General features: G+C 49.4%; 1 protein-coding gene across 3 annotated transcripts; it reads left to right on the top strand.

Moving 5' to 3' along the window:
* The first annotated feature begins 537 nt into the window (after positions 1 to 537).
* On the top strand, positions 538 to 14,182 carry sh3kbp1 (SH3-domain kinase binding protein 1). 3 transcript variants are annotated; one of them, XM_084703610.1, is made up of 19 exons: positions 538 to 800; positions 3,305 to 3,462; positions 6,287 to 6,401; positions 6,841 to 6,947; positions 7,265 to 7,415; positions 7,516 to 7,601; positions 7,688 to 7,777; positions 9,731 to 9,800; positions 9,926 to 10,020; positions 10,239 to 10,340; positions 10,515 to 10,566; positions 10,831 to 10,905; positions 11,412 to 11,562; positions 11,705 to 11,775; positions 12,083 to 12,189; positions 12,324 to 12,599; positions 12,820 to 13,064; positions 13,167 to 13,230; positions 13,359 to 14,182. In XM_084703610.1, exons 1-19 carry the CDS (start codon positions 797 to 799, stop codon positions 13,395 to 13,397), a joined length of 2,058 nt encoding a protein of 685 aa, XP_084559736.1. In that variant the 5' UTR covers positions 538 to 796; the 3' UTR covers positions 13,398 to 14,182. The 3 variants fall into 3 exon arrangements, with proteins under 3 accessions (XP_084559736.1, XP_084559738.1, XP_084559735.1); XM_084703612.1 differs by lacking the exon at positions 538 to 800 and adding an exon at positions 1,128 to 1,219 and having other exon boundaries at positions 6,841 to 6,935; positions 13,359 to 13,545; XM_084703609.1 differs by lacking the exon at positions 538 to 800 and adding an exon at positions 1,128 to 1,219 and having other exon boundaries at positions 13,359 to 13,545.
* The last annotated feature ends 282 nt before the right edge of the window (positions 14,183 to 14,464 follow it).

Raw genomic sequence — 14,464 nt, 5'->3', positions numbered from 1 at the left:
TGGTCCCTCGCCTTTGAGAATGACCGAGGGATTTTCTAACACCCAATGAAGTACGCAATACTTCCTCTCTCTTCCATCTCTCTCTTCATTCCCCTCTCCTGCCTTTCTGCTGTCCCCAGCACATTCTCTGCGGTGTGGGGGCTCACTGGCCCGCAGGGACAACAAAACACCGAAGCTTAACATCAGCTTACCATGTCTGTCCCCCACCAAACACACTCCACACCATCTCACACCCTCATTTACGCACACATTTGAAGGGGAGCTGGATACTATTCAGCCCCTCTCCAGTGGAGGGCGGTAGAGGGTAGACTGCGGGTCTGCACCCACCTTTTTGCTCCGTCTCGCTATATACAAAAGGGCTTACAATATTAGCCTATTGCTGGTAGTGGATAGGACCATCATGTTTATTGACCCAACAGAAAAGTAGTGAAAAGAACCTTCTATGGAGTTGCACAGTTTCTCGCGAGACTTATAGTGTTGGAGAGATGCGCAGGTCATACAACATAGAGGGAGGGAGTCAGCGAGCGAGCGAGCGAGAGAGGAACGTAGAGCTTTCAGGGCATCAGCGCTTTTCCGTTTTCTGGCAATTCGCTCTGCCTCTTCTCTGCTGTCACCGGGGGAAAAAACGGAAGGAATATGGTTACATCGCGAGCCCCTCCCGCTGAAGGGCTGTAGCGGATCTCTTGCAGGCAGCTGGGGTTCGGTCCGGTTTTAAACCCCCTAAATAACCAAGGAGTCCTGCCTTTCGCGTTATACCACGTCTTTTGGAGAACTGACGCTGCGCCGAGGGGCATAAATGGGTAAGATGTGACGTTTTAACTCTGAGAATTCGAAAATACACCGGGCGCTTACTTTGCGCATCGAAACGTCCAGATGCGCTGTTTCAGCTTCCTGACTCACCAACGCTGACCAGGTAGCAGCGTGTTGGAAAGGGCTTCAACATTCAGGCCTACAACAGTTTTCATGTCCATCTTATAAGAATGATGCGTGGGTGTGTTGCAGTGGATGATATCAGATGATCTTCACAATCCTCGACCAAGCGACCGCAGCCAGTCACATTGATGAGTTACAGATGTTGACACGTCTCTCGTTCTCTCCATTTCCGTCTTTGTTGCTTCAAGAGAATATAGCACGCACAATATCGGTCTTGTGAACCGTTATCTGCCTCATCATCGCCATCTCCTCGGCGGCCCTCAAACACGGAATGTGTGCATGTCGAGTGAGTAAGGGGAGAACAAGACACTCATTCAGGAAATTATGAGGTGTAGCCTATCTAAAGTGTCCTTTTTGGTTACTTGTGTTATGCAATCAAAGCATAACCATATGGAGGCCGTGTCTAGTTTGCTGTCTCTACACTGGATGATCAGACTTGTTTTGTGTGTCCCTGCTCAACACATTGCCCACAGCTGGGTCTAACATTAGGACTCCGAAACTAAATCAAAAGCAGAACTCTCAAAACCAAACAGAGACCAAATGTATTCCGCAAAATGAAAAAATATTTGTGTTTCTGTGTATAGTATCTAATGTTTATGTGTGTGTGTGAGACTGAGAGAGGGAGAGAGATAATGAGAAGGAAGATGTGTGTGTGTGTTTTCTGATTTGCTAAACGTACCACAGCTGTTGAGACAAAGGTCAGGTCAGTGCAGATACTTTGTCAGTAACTCCAGTGTTTATGTTCTGTCTGCCGGCTTTGAAATAGGCCTCTTCTCTGTAGTTCATTTCAAGGTCTTTTTTAGCCTTTCACACAAACACACACACACATCTCTGTCTGGGACTAAGACACACAAACATGCACTCACACTCTAAAAATGGAGCTACAAAACTCATTTCTGCAGAGCCAAACCTCCTTTAGGGAAACACTGTATTGTCATCCTCAGCTATCTGGTTGGCAGCCATGCTACAAGCTTGCTCTTTTGTATTAGCTGTTCTGCGGTGCCTGGTGTAGGCTGTGTCGCTAAAGCCAAAGGTCAACTTCCTGTTCCATTGTAACTTCCTCTGTCTATTTGTCTCCTGGCTCACCTCACACTAAGAACCAACACGGGGGACATGGCAGCGAGTGCTGGATGTCTTCTCCCCTACCTGGGCCTCCGGCCAGTGTTGAACATCCCACAGGGCCTCGCGCGGACTTGGCCACATGTTTGGCGAGAAAGCCTCTGTTGAATATAGATAACTTGCGGTTAGTTTGTCCGTCTTAGTGCCCGGGATGCCAGACTGGAGCCCAAATCGAGCAGGTTGTCTGTGACGGGACAGTGTATGACCCGCTCGGATGGATGCGCGTGTGTCTCGCTGTGTTATGTGCGGGTGTCTTCGTTTAGGGGTTGGTTAGGGGGTCTGACTCATTTCCCCCCCCCAAATGCTGCAGTTTCCATGGTTACGTAACCACCCACACATTAAGGACATTGCATACAGGATACAGGATTGCTCTGCTGTGTGTGTGTGTGTGTGTGTGTGATGGTTAAGAAAGGTATGGGGCAGGACACACTCAGTACATTTTTGCTCGAATTAGGAGCTGCCTGAGCTGTCACATGATGTGGTGTGTCAGACAGACAGGGAGTGTGTGAGTGAGAGTTTGGAGTACGATGGGGATCCAATCTCTCTTTCCCTCCCTCTCACACGTACACGTGCAGATCCACGCACGTGCACGCACTCACACATGTACGGACACCATCACTCACACCCTCACGTAAGCATCTTATCACCCAGCAGATACTGTTGATTATTCACTGTTGAAATCTAACCTCAAACTTCCCACCCTCTCTTTCTCCCTGTTCCTCTGTCTTTCTGTCTGTCTGTCTCTTTCTCTCTCTCTCTCTCTCTCTCTCTCTCTCTCTCTCTCTCTCTCGTCTGTCTGTCTCTCTCTCTCTCTCTCTCTCTCTCTCTCTCTCTCTCTCTCTCTCTTTCTCTCTGTCTCTCTCTCTGTCTCTCTCTCTCTCTCTCTCTCTCTCTCTCTCTCTCTCTCTCTCTCTCTCTCTCTCTCTCTCTCGTCTGTCTGTCTGTCTCTCTCTCTCTCTCTCTCTCTCTCTCTGTCTGTCTCTCTCTCTCTCTCTCTCTCTCTCTCTCTCTCTCTCTCTCTCTCTCTCTCTCTCTCTCTCTCTCTCTCTCTCTCTCTGTCTCTCTGTCTCTCTGTCTGTCTGTCTCTCTCTCTCTCTCTCTCTCTCTCTCTCTCTCTCTCTCTCTCTGTCTGTCTCTCTCTCTCTCTCTCTCTCTCTCTCTCTCTCTCTCTCTCTCTCGTCTGTCTGTCTCTCTCTCTCTCTCTCTCTCTCTCTCTCTCTGTCTCTCTCTCTCTCTCGCTGTCTCTCTGCAGTGGAAGCCATAGTTGAGTTTGATTATGAGGCTCAGCAAGACGATGAGTTGAGCCTGACTGTAGGTGACATCATAGTGAACGTGAGGAGGGATGACGGCGGATGGTGGGAAGGAGAGCTGGATGGACGCAGGGGGCTGTTCCCTGACAACTTCGTACGGGTGAGCAACCACAAACATGCACACCCAAACACACACTTCTCCCTCGCTGGCAACACGCAATGCTTTCTCAAGGCTTGAGGTTTACACCCCCAAAAATGTAACAGCCCTGAATGAGACAGGGTCTATGATCTCTTATTGGTGTTTGTATGTGCGTGTGTGGACGTGCATGTGTGTTGTGGAGAGGGAAATATCCACTTCCTTTACCAGAAGAGGAAGTACGAATGACGAGGCAAACAGGATGAGAATACGCTTTGTGCGTTTCTCAGAACTGTATGCTGATATTAGCAGGACCCTGATGTTACAATACTGACATGTTACAGTACTGAAATGGCCCCTGTGACTCACCCCTCGGTTCTGTGAAAGATGTGTTTATGTGCACGCTATGTTGTACGATTGTTGTTGTATGATTGTGTGTTGATAGTCAGTACACACACACGCACACACACACACACACACAGGGTTGAGAACAGGGTGTAGCCTTGGTAACTGCTCTGTCACTTTTGAGAGTACGTGTTTTTTTTCACAGATAACCATCACATTTATATTTGTGTGACAGGGTGCATTTTGTGGAGCCAGCAATGTAGCCATTTATGCAAGGCTTGAAGAGGGTTAGAAATACCTACAAGACGTTTCACGTCAGTGTGGTTACAGTATTTTTATGCAGCCTCAACCTCAGATTCTTCCACACACAGACACACACACAGTCTCACGGGTAGTATCCCTGAAGCCCGCGTTCTGCAGGTGCTTCCTGTTCAGACTGCATAAATCACATCTTCTCCCTCCTGTCGTGTCAAACTTTAGTTTCCTTTTCCCGAGACCCCCCTCCCCTCACGGGAGCTCACATCAGGAGGCTTCATTTGGGTTCCAGAAGAACCCGGCCGAGAATCTTGTTGAACCCAGATTCAACCAAAGACTTTGTCGGAAAAGAAAGTTCTTTATACATACTATGAAACTGCTTTTTATGGTGGTGTCCTCCATACAAAGCCCAGAGGTTTATACACCAGTGGGCGCTCTCTGTTTATACACCGGTGGGCGCTCTCTGTTTATACACCGGTGGGCGCTCTCTGTTTATACACCGGTGGGCGCTCTCTGTTTATACACCGGTGGGCGCTCTCTGTTTATACACCGGTGGGCGCTCTCTGTTTATACACCGGTGGGCGCTCTCTGTTTATACACCGGTGGGCGCTCTCTGTTTATACACCGGTGGCCGCTCTCTGTTTATACACCGGTGGCCGCTCTCTGTTTATACACCGGTGGGCGCTCTCTGTTTATACACCGGTGGGCGCTCTCTGTTTATACACCGGTGGGCGCTCTCTGTTTATACACCGGTGGGCGCTCTCTGTTTATACACCGGTGGGCGCTCTCTGTTTATACACCGGTGGCCGCTCTCTGTTTATACACCGGTGGGCGCTCTCTGTTTATACACCGGTGGCCGCTCTCTGTTTATACACCGGTGGGCGCTCTCTGTTTATACACCGGTGGGCGCTCTCTGTTTATACACCGGTGGGCGCTCTCTGTTTATACACCGGTGGCCGCTCTCTGTTTATACACCAGTGGCCGCTCTCTGTTTATACACCAGTGGGCGCTCTCTGTTTATACACCAGTGGCCGCTCTCTGTGTACACATGGTAATACATCTGTAACATGAGCAGGTCTGTTGGAGAACCAGCTGGTGTGTGTGCTTCATCTACTGTCCAGTGCCCAGAATGAGTTTCAAACCATCCTTGAACCTATGAATCTATTTGACCCTGGCCAGAATCAGTCCGGGGTCCTTGCAGTAAGGCCTGAGCCTTACCTGGTGAGCCACCAGGGCCAAACCCGCTTCAGCAGGGACTGGAACAGTGGCTGGACGAAGGTGGATAGTTGTCAGCAGAGACTCTTCAGACTGAAGGGAAACTTTATTGGCACAATTTATCAATAAGAGGACATTGCAACAGCTTGGTGTTAAGTGGCAAACGGATGCACTAGACTGCATGTCCGCCAACACGCAATCACACCCACACCCACTCCCACATACACACACCTACACACACCTACACACACCTACACACACACACACACACACACACACACACACAGTGCTGTGTGTGATGCCACTTCTTTATGTATTTCTGATGTTTTTATTCTGTGTGTGCCTCTGCATCTTTGCTTCATTGGGCTCTGTTAGCTGCAGGGAAGGGCTTATGAAAACAGCATTGTGACCAATCCTTTTAAACTGTGAGATACACAGTTGGATCTGGTCTACGCTCCATTCTTGGTCTGTGGAGTGTGCATGTGTGTGTGTTTGTGTGTACAGTCTATTTTTAAGCATACATTCTACGCCTTCAAAATTCAGTGATGCGTTCAATAGGCAAATCAGCAGTAGGCATTTTCTGATGCAAAGAGGCAAACTGTACAATTAGCGTTGCTAATATACTTGAGCTTAGTCTAATCATATGCATGCGTGCTTACAGAAGCACACATAACAACACATACACACATACTGACATTGAAACAATTTTGTCTTGTGATTCAAGTGGAAAGACCGTGGTGACATGAGATCACACTGTCCGTGTGTTGGATAGTCACTGGGGTTACTGATATGTGATATGTCACCATGCCAACAGTAGCATATGGTATGTAGGTGCCCATCATACAGGTGCAGTCTTTTCAACTGAGGGACTGAGCTGTAGGGGAGTACTGTGTGTGTGTTGGGGATTCAGTAAAAGGACGAGTATGTACAACAAATGAACATTCTCTCTCTCTCTCTCTCATTTTCTCTCATTTTCTCTCTGTCGCTTTCTCGTTCTCTCCCCCTCACTCTCTTTCTGTCCCTCTCTCTCTAGGAGATAAAGAGGGATATGAAGAGGGAGGTGGGACAAACGGCTCCTCTCAGATCTGACCTGTCCAACGGCAGTTCCAGTCCTGTGACAGAGCCCTCCATACGGCCAGCTAGGAAAGGTACACACGCATACACACATTAATGCACACGTACACACAAATACAAGCACACACTTGTATTGTTCCAGTATTTCACACCCCAAAACCTACACGCACCCCTAAACAGGTACTTTAGGCAGGTTACAAGCTCCCAGCTCAAACAAAGATCCGATTAGCGTGAGATCGGATTTGGGTCAAGTTTTTCTCACTGAAGACTATCGCACACACACAGAGCTAATCAGTGTTAGAATGGAGGATGAGAGACACCTGGTGGACAAATCAGGTATGACAGACCTGGCTGTCTCCAACCCTGCTCCTGGAGAGATACCCTCCAGTAGGTTTACACTCCAACCCGATACAGCGATACAGTATAATGTGCATAGAACATGATTAGGGATCATTATTGTTATATGTTTGGGTTATATGTGTGTGAACTTCTGTGTGTGTGTGTGTCTTACAGGAGAGCAGATCCGTAAGAGGAGGTGTAAAGCAGCATTCAGCTATTTTCCACAGAACGAGGACGAGTTGGAGCTAAAGATAGGAGATGTCATAGAGGTCATTGGAGAGGTACGACAGAGGTTAAGTTGGTGGGTGTGAGAAAGGTAATGTCTGGGAACTTACTCACAGTTTTAATGTCCTTCCTATTCTATGACTGTGTGCGAATGTGTGTGTCTGCCGGTTTGTGTGTGTCTGCCGGTCTGTGTGTGTCTGCCTGTGTGTGTGTGTGCCTGTGTGTGTGTCTGCCTGTGTGTGTCTGCCTGTATGTGTGTGTGTGCCTGTATGTATGTGTGTGTGTGTCTGCGTGTGTGTGTCTGCCTGTATGTGTGTGTGTGTGCCTGTATGTATGTGTGTGTGTGTCTGCGTGTATGTGTCTGCGTGTGTAGGTGGAGGAGGGCTGGTGGGAGGGATCTCTAAATGGAAAGACCGGCATGTTTCCCTCCAACTTCACCAAAGAACTTCAGACGGACCCTGAAGACACGCCCCCTTCCCTGGACACGCCCACTTCACAGGAGGAGCTACAAAGCTGCCGGACCAGTGAGTCTCGGCCAATTAGATCCAGGCATAGCGTTCCTATTCAACGTTAGTTCCCAACATGTGTGTGTTTACCTGTGTGTGTGTGTGTGTGTGTGTGTAGGTGTGGGGAAGGACAGTCTGGGCAGTGAAAGTGATGGAGGGGACAGTCGCTCAGATAGTGGGTCTGGAGAGATCCAGCCCAAGAAGGTAGATCTGTGTCTGTGACACACACCCATGAGAACACATATTCCATCTGTCTGATGGTCTGGCTAACATGGAATGATGACCAACAGGTGCGGGGTTTTGGCTTTGGAGACATCTTCAAGGACCAGCCAATCAAATTGAGGCCTCGCTCTATGGAATTAGACATAGAGGTGGATAAGGTGAGACACACACACATGCTTACACGCACACACACACATTAAGACATACACACACAGAGTCACACACGCACGCACACACACACACACTTTCTCAAACACACACTGCCCTGTCAGACGATTGTGTGGTGGATGTACGTGTGCAAGTGTCCTATTACTATGACAACTGCAAATGTCAGGAAGGAAGTCGAAACCTTCGGCTCCTCCCCTTCCTGTGTTTCAGTTGAGGAAGTTCCTCACACGCACACACACACACACACACACGCATATACTTCCCGCTGGCTTGTGAACAGTAAAACAGAAGTGGGAGGGGGGGGGGAGGGAAGGGAGGGAGGGGTTGTTCAGGATTGAGAAAAGTAGTGAGGGAGAGGGAGGCAGGGAGGGAGGCAGGGAGGTTTTTCACCAACGTTTACACATTCACACTCCTGCTGACTGAGCTCAAGTAGAGAGGCTGTGTGTGCCTGTGTCTGCCTGGAACCAAACAACGTGATAAAGAGAGGAAGCTCGAAAGAAAGAAAGGTACAGATCCTCCTGGTGTTTTTTCTCCTCTCCGTTTCTCCCTCCTCTGTCTTGGGTCATTTGTTTGCTCTTGGATTTTTCTCCGTCTAAGTTCTCTTTGTGTGATCTCAGCTTCCCCCCATCTCTCTCCGTCTGTCTCTTATGTTTATGTGGTCTGCTTATGAGAAGTTATCTGAAGGGGGATTTTAGTTTTATGAGATAGAGGATTATGAAAAGGGGGATTGTGACGTTTTGGTTGGTGTGTTGACATCTGTGTGTCTCTTTGTACACAGTAAATTGCCGTGCGGTATAACGCGTATGTGTGTGTGTATCGTGTGTTTGTGTTTGAGGTTTGTGCGTGTGGCTCTGTGTTGAAGGATGTCTGGCAGCCTACCCTGCTGTGTGAGGGCTGTAATGCGGGTTTATGGGAAGTGTAGTCTTTGGTGTCTAATGAGACACCAGGAAGTCTTTCCTCAGGGGCTGAATGACACAGCAGAAAAAGACCAGGACAACTTTGCGCCAGATCACATTCCACTGACCCTGCTGAAAGTGTCTGAGACGCAGTGTGCTGTGCTGGGCTCAGAGCCCTGGCTCGACTGTCATGGGGAGGCTATCTGTGGCTGGAGCGGGGTTGGGGTGTAAGGGTTTGGGTTAGTGAACCGGGAGGGGTTGAGGTGTAAGGGTTAGTAAACTGGGAGGGGTTGGGGTGTAAGGGTTGGGGTTAGTGAACTGGGAGGGGTTGGGCTCTGGTTTAGTGGACTGGTGGGGGGGGGGACTGGGGGGGGGGACTGGGGGGGGACTGGGGGGGGACTGGGGGGAAGCAGCAGCCCCTTGAGGCGTATGGCAGGATCCAGCTGTCTCTGTGATGTTGCTGCTCTGACGTTCAGCTAACGATGCCTTCTCTTCCCTGCTTCCACATGGCTCTCATTACCGAGAGAAAGAGAGAGACACACACACAGAGAGAGATGGAGAAAGACAGAAAAAGAGAGAGGGAGAGACAGAGGGTGCGACCAAGAGAGAGAGAGAAAGAGCCAGGAAGAGAGAGAGATGGAGGGATGGAAGGAGGGAGTAAGGGGGCGGGCAGAAGGAAATGGAGAGAGAAGAGGAAGGGAGAGGTGTGGTTTTCTTTAGTGAACAGAGCAGTATGTGTTTGGGACAGACCGGGCTCTGTCCCTGTGTGTGTGTGTGTGTGTATTTATTTGTGTTTGTGTGTGTGTATCTGAGACGGTGTGTGTGTGTGTGTTTCCTGTGGAGGAGCCACCCTGGTTGCACAAACACAACGTGGGGATCCACTCCGAGATGAAACAACAGCCTCTTTAACACCACCAACTCGCACATACTCACACACACACACCAATACACACACACACACACTCGATGACTTTGTCACTCACAGAGTGTTGAAAGAGGACATGATGCGTCAGACCTAATGTGTACATGATGTGTCAAACTCCTTAGGCTCAGGCTGGAAAAACAGCCAGCGTTGCCCCGGAAACCATGAAGGCAGACCCAGACAGCAAGGTCAAAGGTGAGAGGGAGAGGATTGCCATCAAACAGCACATCATCATTGAGCTATCTGGTTGTCAGATTTCCTGGTTGTAACTTCCTATATCTGGCTGCGTTTTGACTTGCTGTATTCTGATTGGTTTCCAGCACGAGAGCTGTGTAAGGTCCTCTTCCCGTACGAAGGACAAAACGAAGATGAGCTCACTATCAAGGAGGGAGAGATCGTCACCATCATCAACAGGGTGGGTTTGCTTGTTTGGATGTATGTCTGTTTGTGTGTGCCTGTGCTCAATAATGTGTGTGTGTGTGTGTGCTGTGTGTGTGTGTGTCTGTCTGCCTTGTGTGCTGTGTGTAACCCTGTCTCTCTGTGCTGTAGGAGTGTGTGTGCTGTGTGTAACCCTGTCTCTCTGTGCTGTAGGAGTGTGTGTGCTGTGTGTAACCCTGTCTCTCTGTGCCGTAGGAGTGTGCAGATGCAGGCTGGTGGATGGGAGAGATAGGAGGGAGGCAGGGAGTGTTTCCTGACAACTTTGTCAAGCTGCTGATTCCCGAAGTAGAGAAAGAGGTGAGAGGCACACAGACAAAGTCATCTGTTATGGACAGTTAGAAGTGATGTGCTCACAGGTCAGCGACCACTTGAAATCACACCTGATATCAACGCCCATCCTTCCATATCTGATGAGTTATGTGTCGGGGTGTGTGTACGTCTGCGTGTGTGTGTGCGTGTGTGTGTTTGCAGAGACCAAAGAAACCGCCTCCCCCCAGTGCTCCCTCCAGCAAACTGGCCACAGGTAATCCCTCTCTCCTCTCCTCCTCCCCCCCTCTCCCCCCGCCGTCTCTCCGCCCCCTGCCCCTCTACTCTTAAGCGGCTAACTGGTGTAAGAGGGTTTGATAGCGTGAGTGAGAAGAGAGAGGGAGTTGGAAGAGGGGGAGGGAGTTAGGAGAGAGGGGAAGAGTGTGCAGAAGTACAGATTCAGGATCTGACAGAGGGAGGGGTTTGTGTCCGTGATGATGTCACCATGCCATCTGACCTCCAGTTTGACCTCTGACCTCAGTAGAGAAAAGGGCGGAGGCCAAGAAGGTTCCACCTGAGCGACCGGAACACCTCCCCCAAAGAGAACCCGACCGAGGTACACCGCCAGACTCACTGAGATTCTCCTTGGCCCAGTTCAGCCCACTTTGGCCTTCTTTGGCCCGCTTTGGCACTTCTGCTTGGTCTTTCCCTCCTGCAGCCAGTCGGAACATCGAGTACGTCCTCCTGGACCTCTGCTCACCTAACCCCTTCCACTTCCTCCGACGCTACCAGCATGACTGTGCTGCTATCTGCTGCAGTCTGCTGCGCCTATGGACCCTGGTCTCTCTGACCTGTCTGACCCCTCCCTGAGCCTCCACAGCCCTCCTCAGTTCAGCTCCTCTCAGCCTGTCTGCCTCTCCTCTATCAGCCTGGCAAGACCTGCTCTGGTCACTTTTGCTTCATGGCTTCCTTCCTATTGGTGTGTCTGTGTGTGTGCTTAGAGATCTCTTTTTAGGTGGACCCTTTTACTGTGTGCTCTTGTGTTTGCGTATGTGTGTTTATTCATGTGTGCGTGTGCCCATGTGTTCATGTGTCCATATATGTGTGTGTGTGTGTGTGTAGGTGAGGAAGTGAAGGTTGGAGACATCCTTAAGCCCACCCTCCCATCTGTCCCTCCTAAGAAACCCCTCCCTCCAAAGACAGGCTCCGCCTCCTTCTCCTCCTCCATGCCCCCACGACGCCCCGACAGACCAGAGAGACCTCCTACCCTACAGTTAGTACACACACACAGACACACAGACCAGAGAGACCGACCCAACAGTTAGTACACACACACACGCACACTCTAGTACACATACACACACACATGTAAACAGATGTACACAAACACTAATATCTATGGTTTACCTGTTCAGGTGTGAAAGCCCTAAATCTGAGGGCGGGGCTTCGATACCAGAATCCACCTCTGACAAGTCACATGACATTGGTGAGTTTGAGTGACAGGGTCGGGGTCCAATCAATGTTTGTGACAGGACAGTCCTCAGCTCAGATGTTAGAAGAGTCTGTGTGGTTTGGCATTCAGCCAATCAGACATGAGCTCACTTCTCCCTCTGATCTTCCTTGCCCTCTGTCCTCTAAATATACAAATCAGATTCACCTGTTAGTCTGTTGGCATTAAACTATGTGTGTGGTTGTGGTGTGTACTCTGGCCTCAGACGTATTTTTCCCAGGTTGAGGTGTTAAGGTGTGTGTATTTGTGTACACTATGTGTGTGTGTGTGTGTGTGTGTGGAGATGTGGACCTGGATGCGGTAGTTTCATCCACAGAGAAACTGAACCACCCGACAGCAATGAGGCCACGCATCACAGACCGTCGTCCTCGCTCACAGATCTTCAGCTCGGTGAGTACACACACACACACAAACGCACGCTGACGCAAACGCGCACACTTTCCAAACACTCACTCTCTTTCCCTTTACCTCTTCCCCTTCTCTCTCTCTCTCTCTATCTCTCTCTCTCTAACTCTGTATTTCAGACATCTCTTTCGAGCCTGGAAGTGGCAGAGCCCTCTGTCGGCGAGGCGGAGAGGAAAGAGAGGGGGAAAGAGGAGAAGAAAGAGAGGGGGAAGGAGGAGAAGAAAGAGAAGGAGAGGGGGAAGGAGGAGAAGAAAGAGAAGGAGAGGGGGAAGGAGGAGAAGAAAGAGAAGGAGAGGGGGAAGGAGGAGAAGAAAGAGAAGGAGAGGGGGAAGGAGGACTCTCCATCCCCCAGACCTACCGACGTCTCCAGGAGGAAAGGAATCCCCACAATCTCTGTAAGAACCCTCCTAACAAACACAATGCTTGGGTGCACGCTCTGACTAAACAGATGTTCATCCAGTGTGTGTGTGTGTGTGTGTGTCATCCGCCATCTCTGTAAGAACCAGGCAGCTTGTTGACTGACACAATCTTATAGTCTTCCCATAGACCTAAAGGAACAAGTTCCTGCTATACAGATGTTCATCCAGTAAGACGTGTGTGTGTGTGTGCCGTCAGGTACCAGACGTCAAGTCAGCTCTTCCCAGCAAGCCAGCGGTCCTCCCTCCTCCCTCAGGCATCCCTTCTCACCGCCCCACCTCCCCTTCCACCCAAAACCACTCCCCTTCCCCTGTAAGCCCCTCCCCTTCCCCTGTGAGCCCCTCCCCGGATGCCAGGCACCTATCTTCTCCCTCCCTGGATGAGCTACGAGGCCAGCTCAAAGACCTGAGAGCCTCTGTTGAACTGCTGAAGAGCCAACACAGGTGTGTCTGTGTGTGTGTTTTCTTTGCCAACAGAACCCTTTACCATTTCAGAAACATGCTGTAGTGTTTTGCAATGTGTATTTACAATGTTGTGGTTTCCAGGAAAGAGATGAAGCAGCTAGCTTCTGAGCTGGAAGAGGAGAAGAGAATTCGCATTTCTTTACAGGTAGAAACACACACACACACACACACATACTCACACACACACACACACACACACACACATTAATTCTCACTCTCTGGCACACACACATCGTTGTGACCTTGTTTGAGCAGTGTGCTTTGTTGTTTCAGGTGGAGGTAGAGCACATTAAGAAGAGCCTAGCCAAATGAATCCCCGTTGGCGCACAATGATAACATCACTATGCTGGAGTCCTGGAGTCAGGAGTTTCACATCATCTAGAGGCCCAGGCTCAGCCAATCAAGTTTGTGCCAACAGCAGACAACCATAGCAACAACAACAACAAAGCACCGATAGAGTCAAGATACAAACAATTATTCCCCCCTCACTTTTTACGATTATCTGTTCATTTGTTCTGTTCAAGAGGCTTGTTTGTTTGTTTACGGCTATCCGATCGGATTTCACAGCGCAACTGGTACTCACCTGGGCAGGTGCTGACTGTTGCCATGGCTACAGAACTATGACGCAGGGTTGTGGATGCCCGGGCAACGTCACTGGTACTGTTGTTTAATCTCATGACCATAAATGTGTGAAGAGCAACCAGAACTTTCAGCTGGTTCAACTCTGTGCAGGTCTGTCCACTCTGTGGCCTTCACCTTTTATTTCTCTGTGTGTGTGTGTGTGTGTGTGTGTGTGCGTGTGTGGGCGCGCGTGTGTGTGGGAGAGAGAGTATCCGTGTGCATGCGCACGTCCGTGACCATTCTCCCCTTCTTACATGGTCCCCATGGCAACCCCTCACTGTGGCCTTCCTGTTTTGGACTCTCTTTCTTTCTTTCTTTCTTTCTTTCTTTTAAATTACAGAGGAAACCACCCACTGGTTTTTTTGAATTCATCCTTTTTTTCCAGGATAGCGATATATACTTTTATATTTCTTTGTTCTAAAGATACAATTATATGTCTGTGTGCATATTTTAATAAAAAAAACACTGCCTAAAGATTAATCTTTTTATTATTTTGGTGAGGTATGAGGCACAGACACATATATGCACAGACACACACAAGGTAAGCCACCAGAGTGAATTGTGTGTGGACAGCTAATTATATTGAACGTGTGTTTTCCACGTGTGTGTGTGTGCGTGTGTGTGTGTACGCGTGTGTGTGTGTTCCGTTTCACTGCTCTTTACTCTGTTGGTTTAACTAATTGGTTGTCTATTAGTGACTTTGTCTCCTAAGAGCATCTCAGTGCTTAAGCACCACACACACCCACACACACACAATC

This window comes from Hypomesus nipponensis, chromosome 8 (assembly GCF_054491055.1).
Source record: "Hypomesus nipponensis isolate SF chromosome 8, ASM5449105v1, whole genome shotgun sequence".
In the NCBI taxonomy this organism is placed as follows: domain Eukaryota; kingdom Metazoa; phylum Chordata; class Actinopteri; order Osmeriformes; family Osmeridae; genus Hypomesus; species Hypomesus nipponensis.
The sequence above is the reverse complement of the archived record's forward strand: the minus strand, read 5'-3'. Positions and strand labels throughout refer to the sequence as shown.

Coding starts and splice junctions, on each gene's coding strand:
- sh3kbp1 (XM_084703609.1), top strand. Junction 10,341..10,514: donor TTCCCGAAGTAGAGAAAGAG/GTGAGAGGCACA, acceptor GTGTGTTTGCAG/AGACCAAAGAAACCGCCTCC. Junction 10,906..11,411: donor CCAAAGAGAACCCGACCGAG/GTACACCGCCAG, acceptor GTGTGTGTGTAG/GTGAGGAAGTGAAGGTTGGA.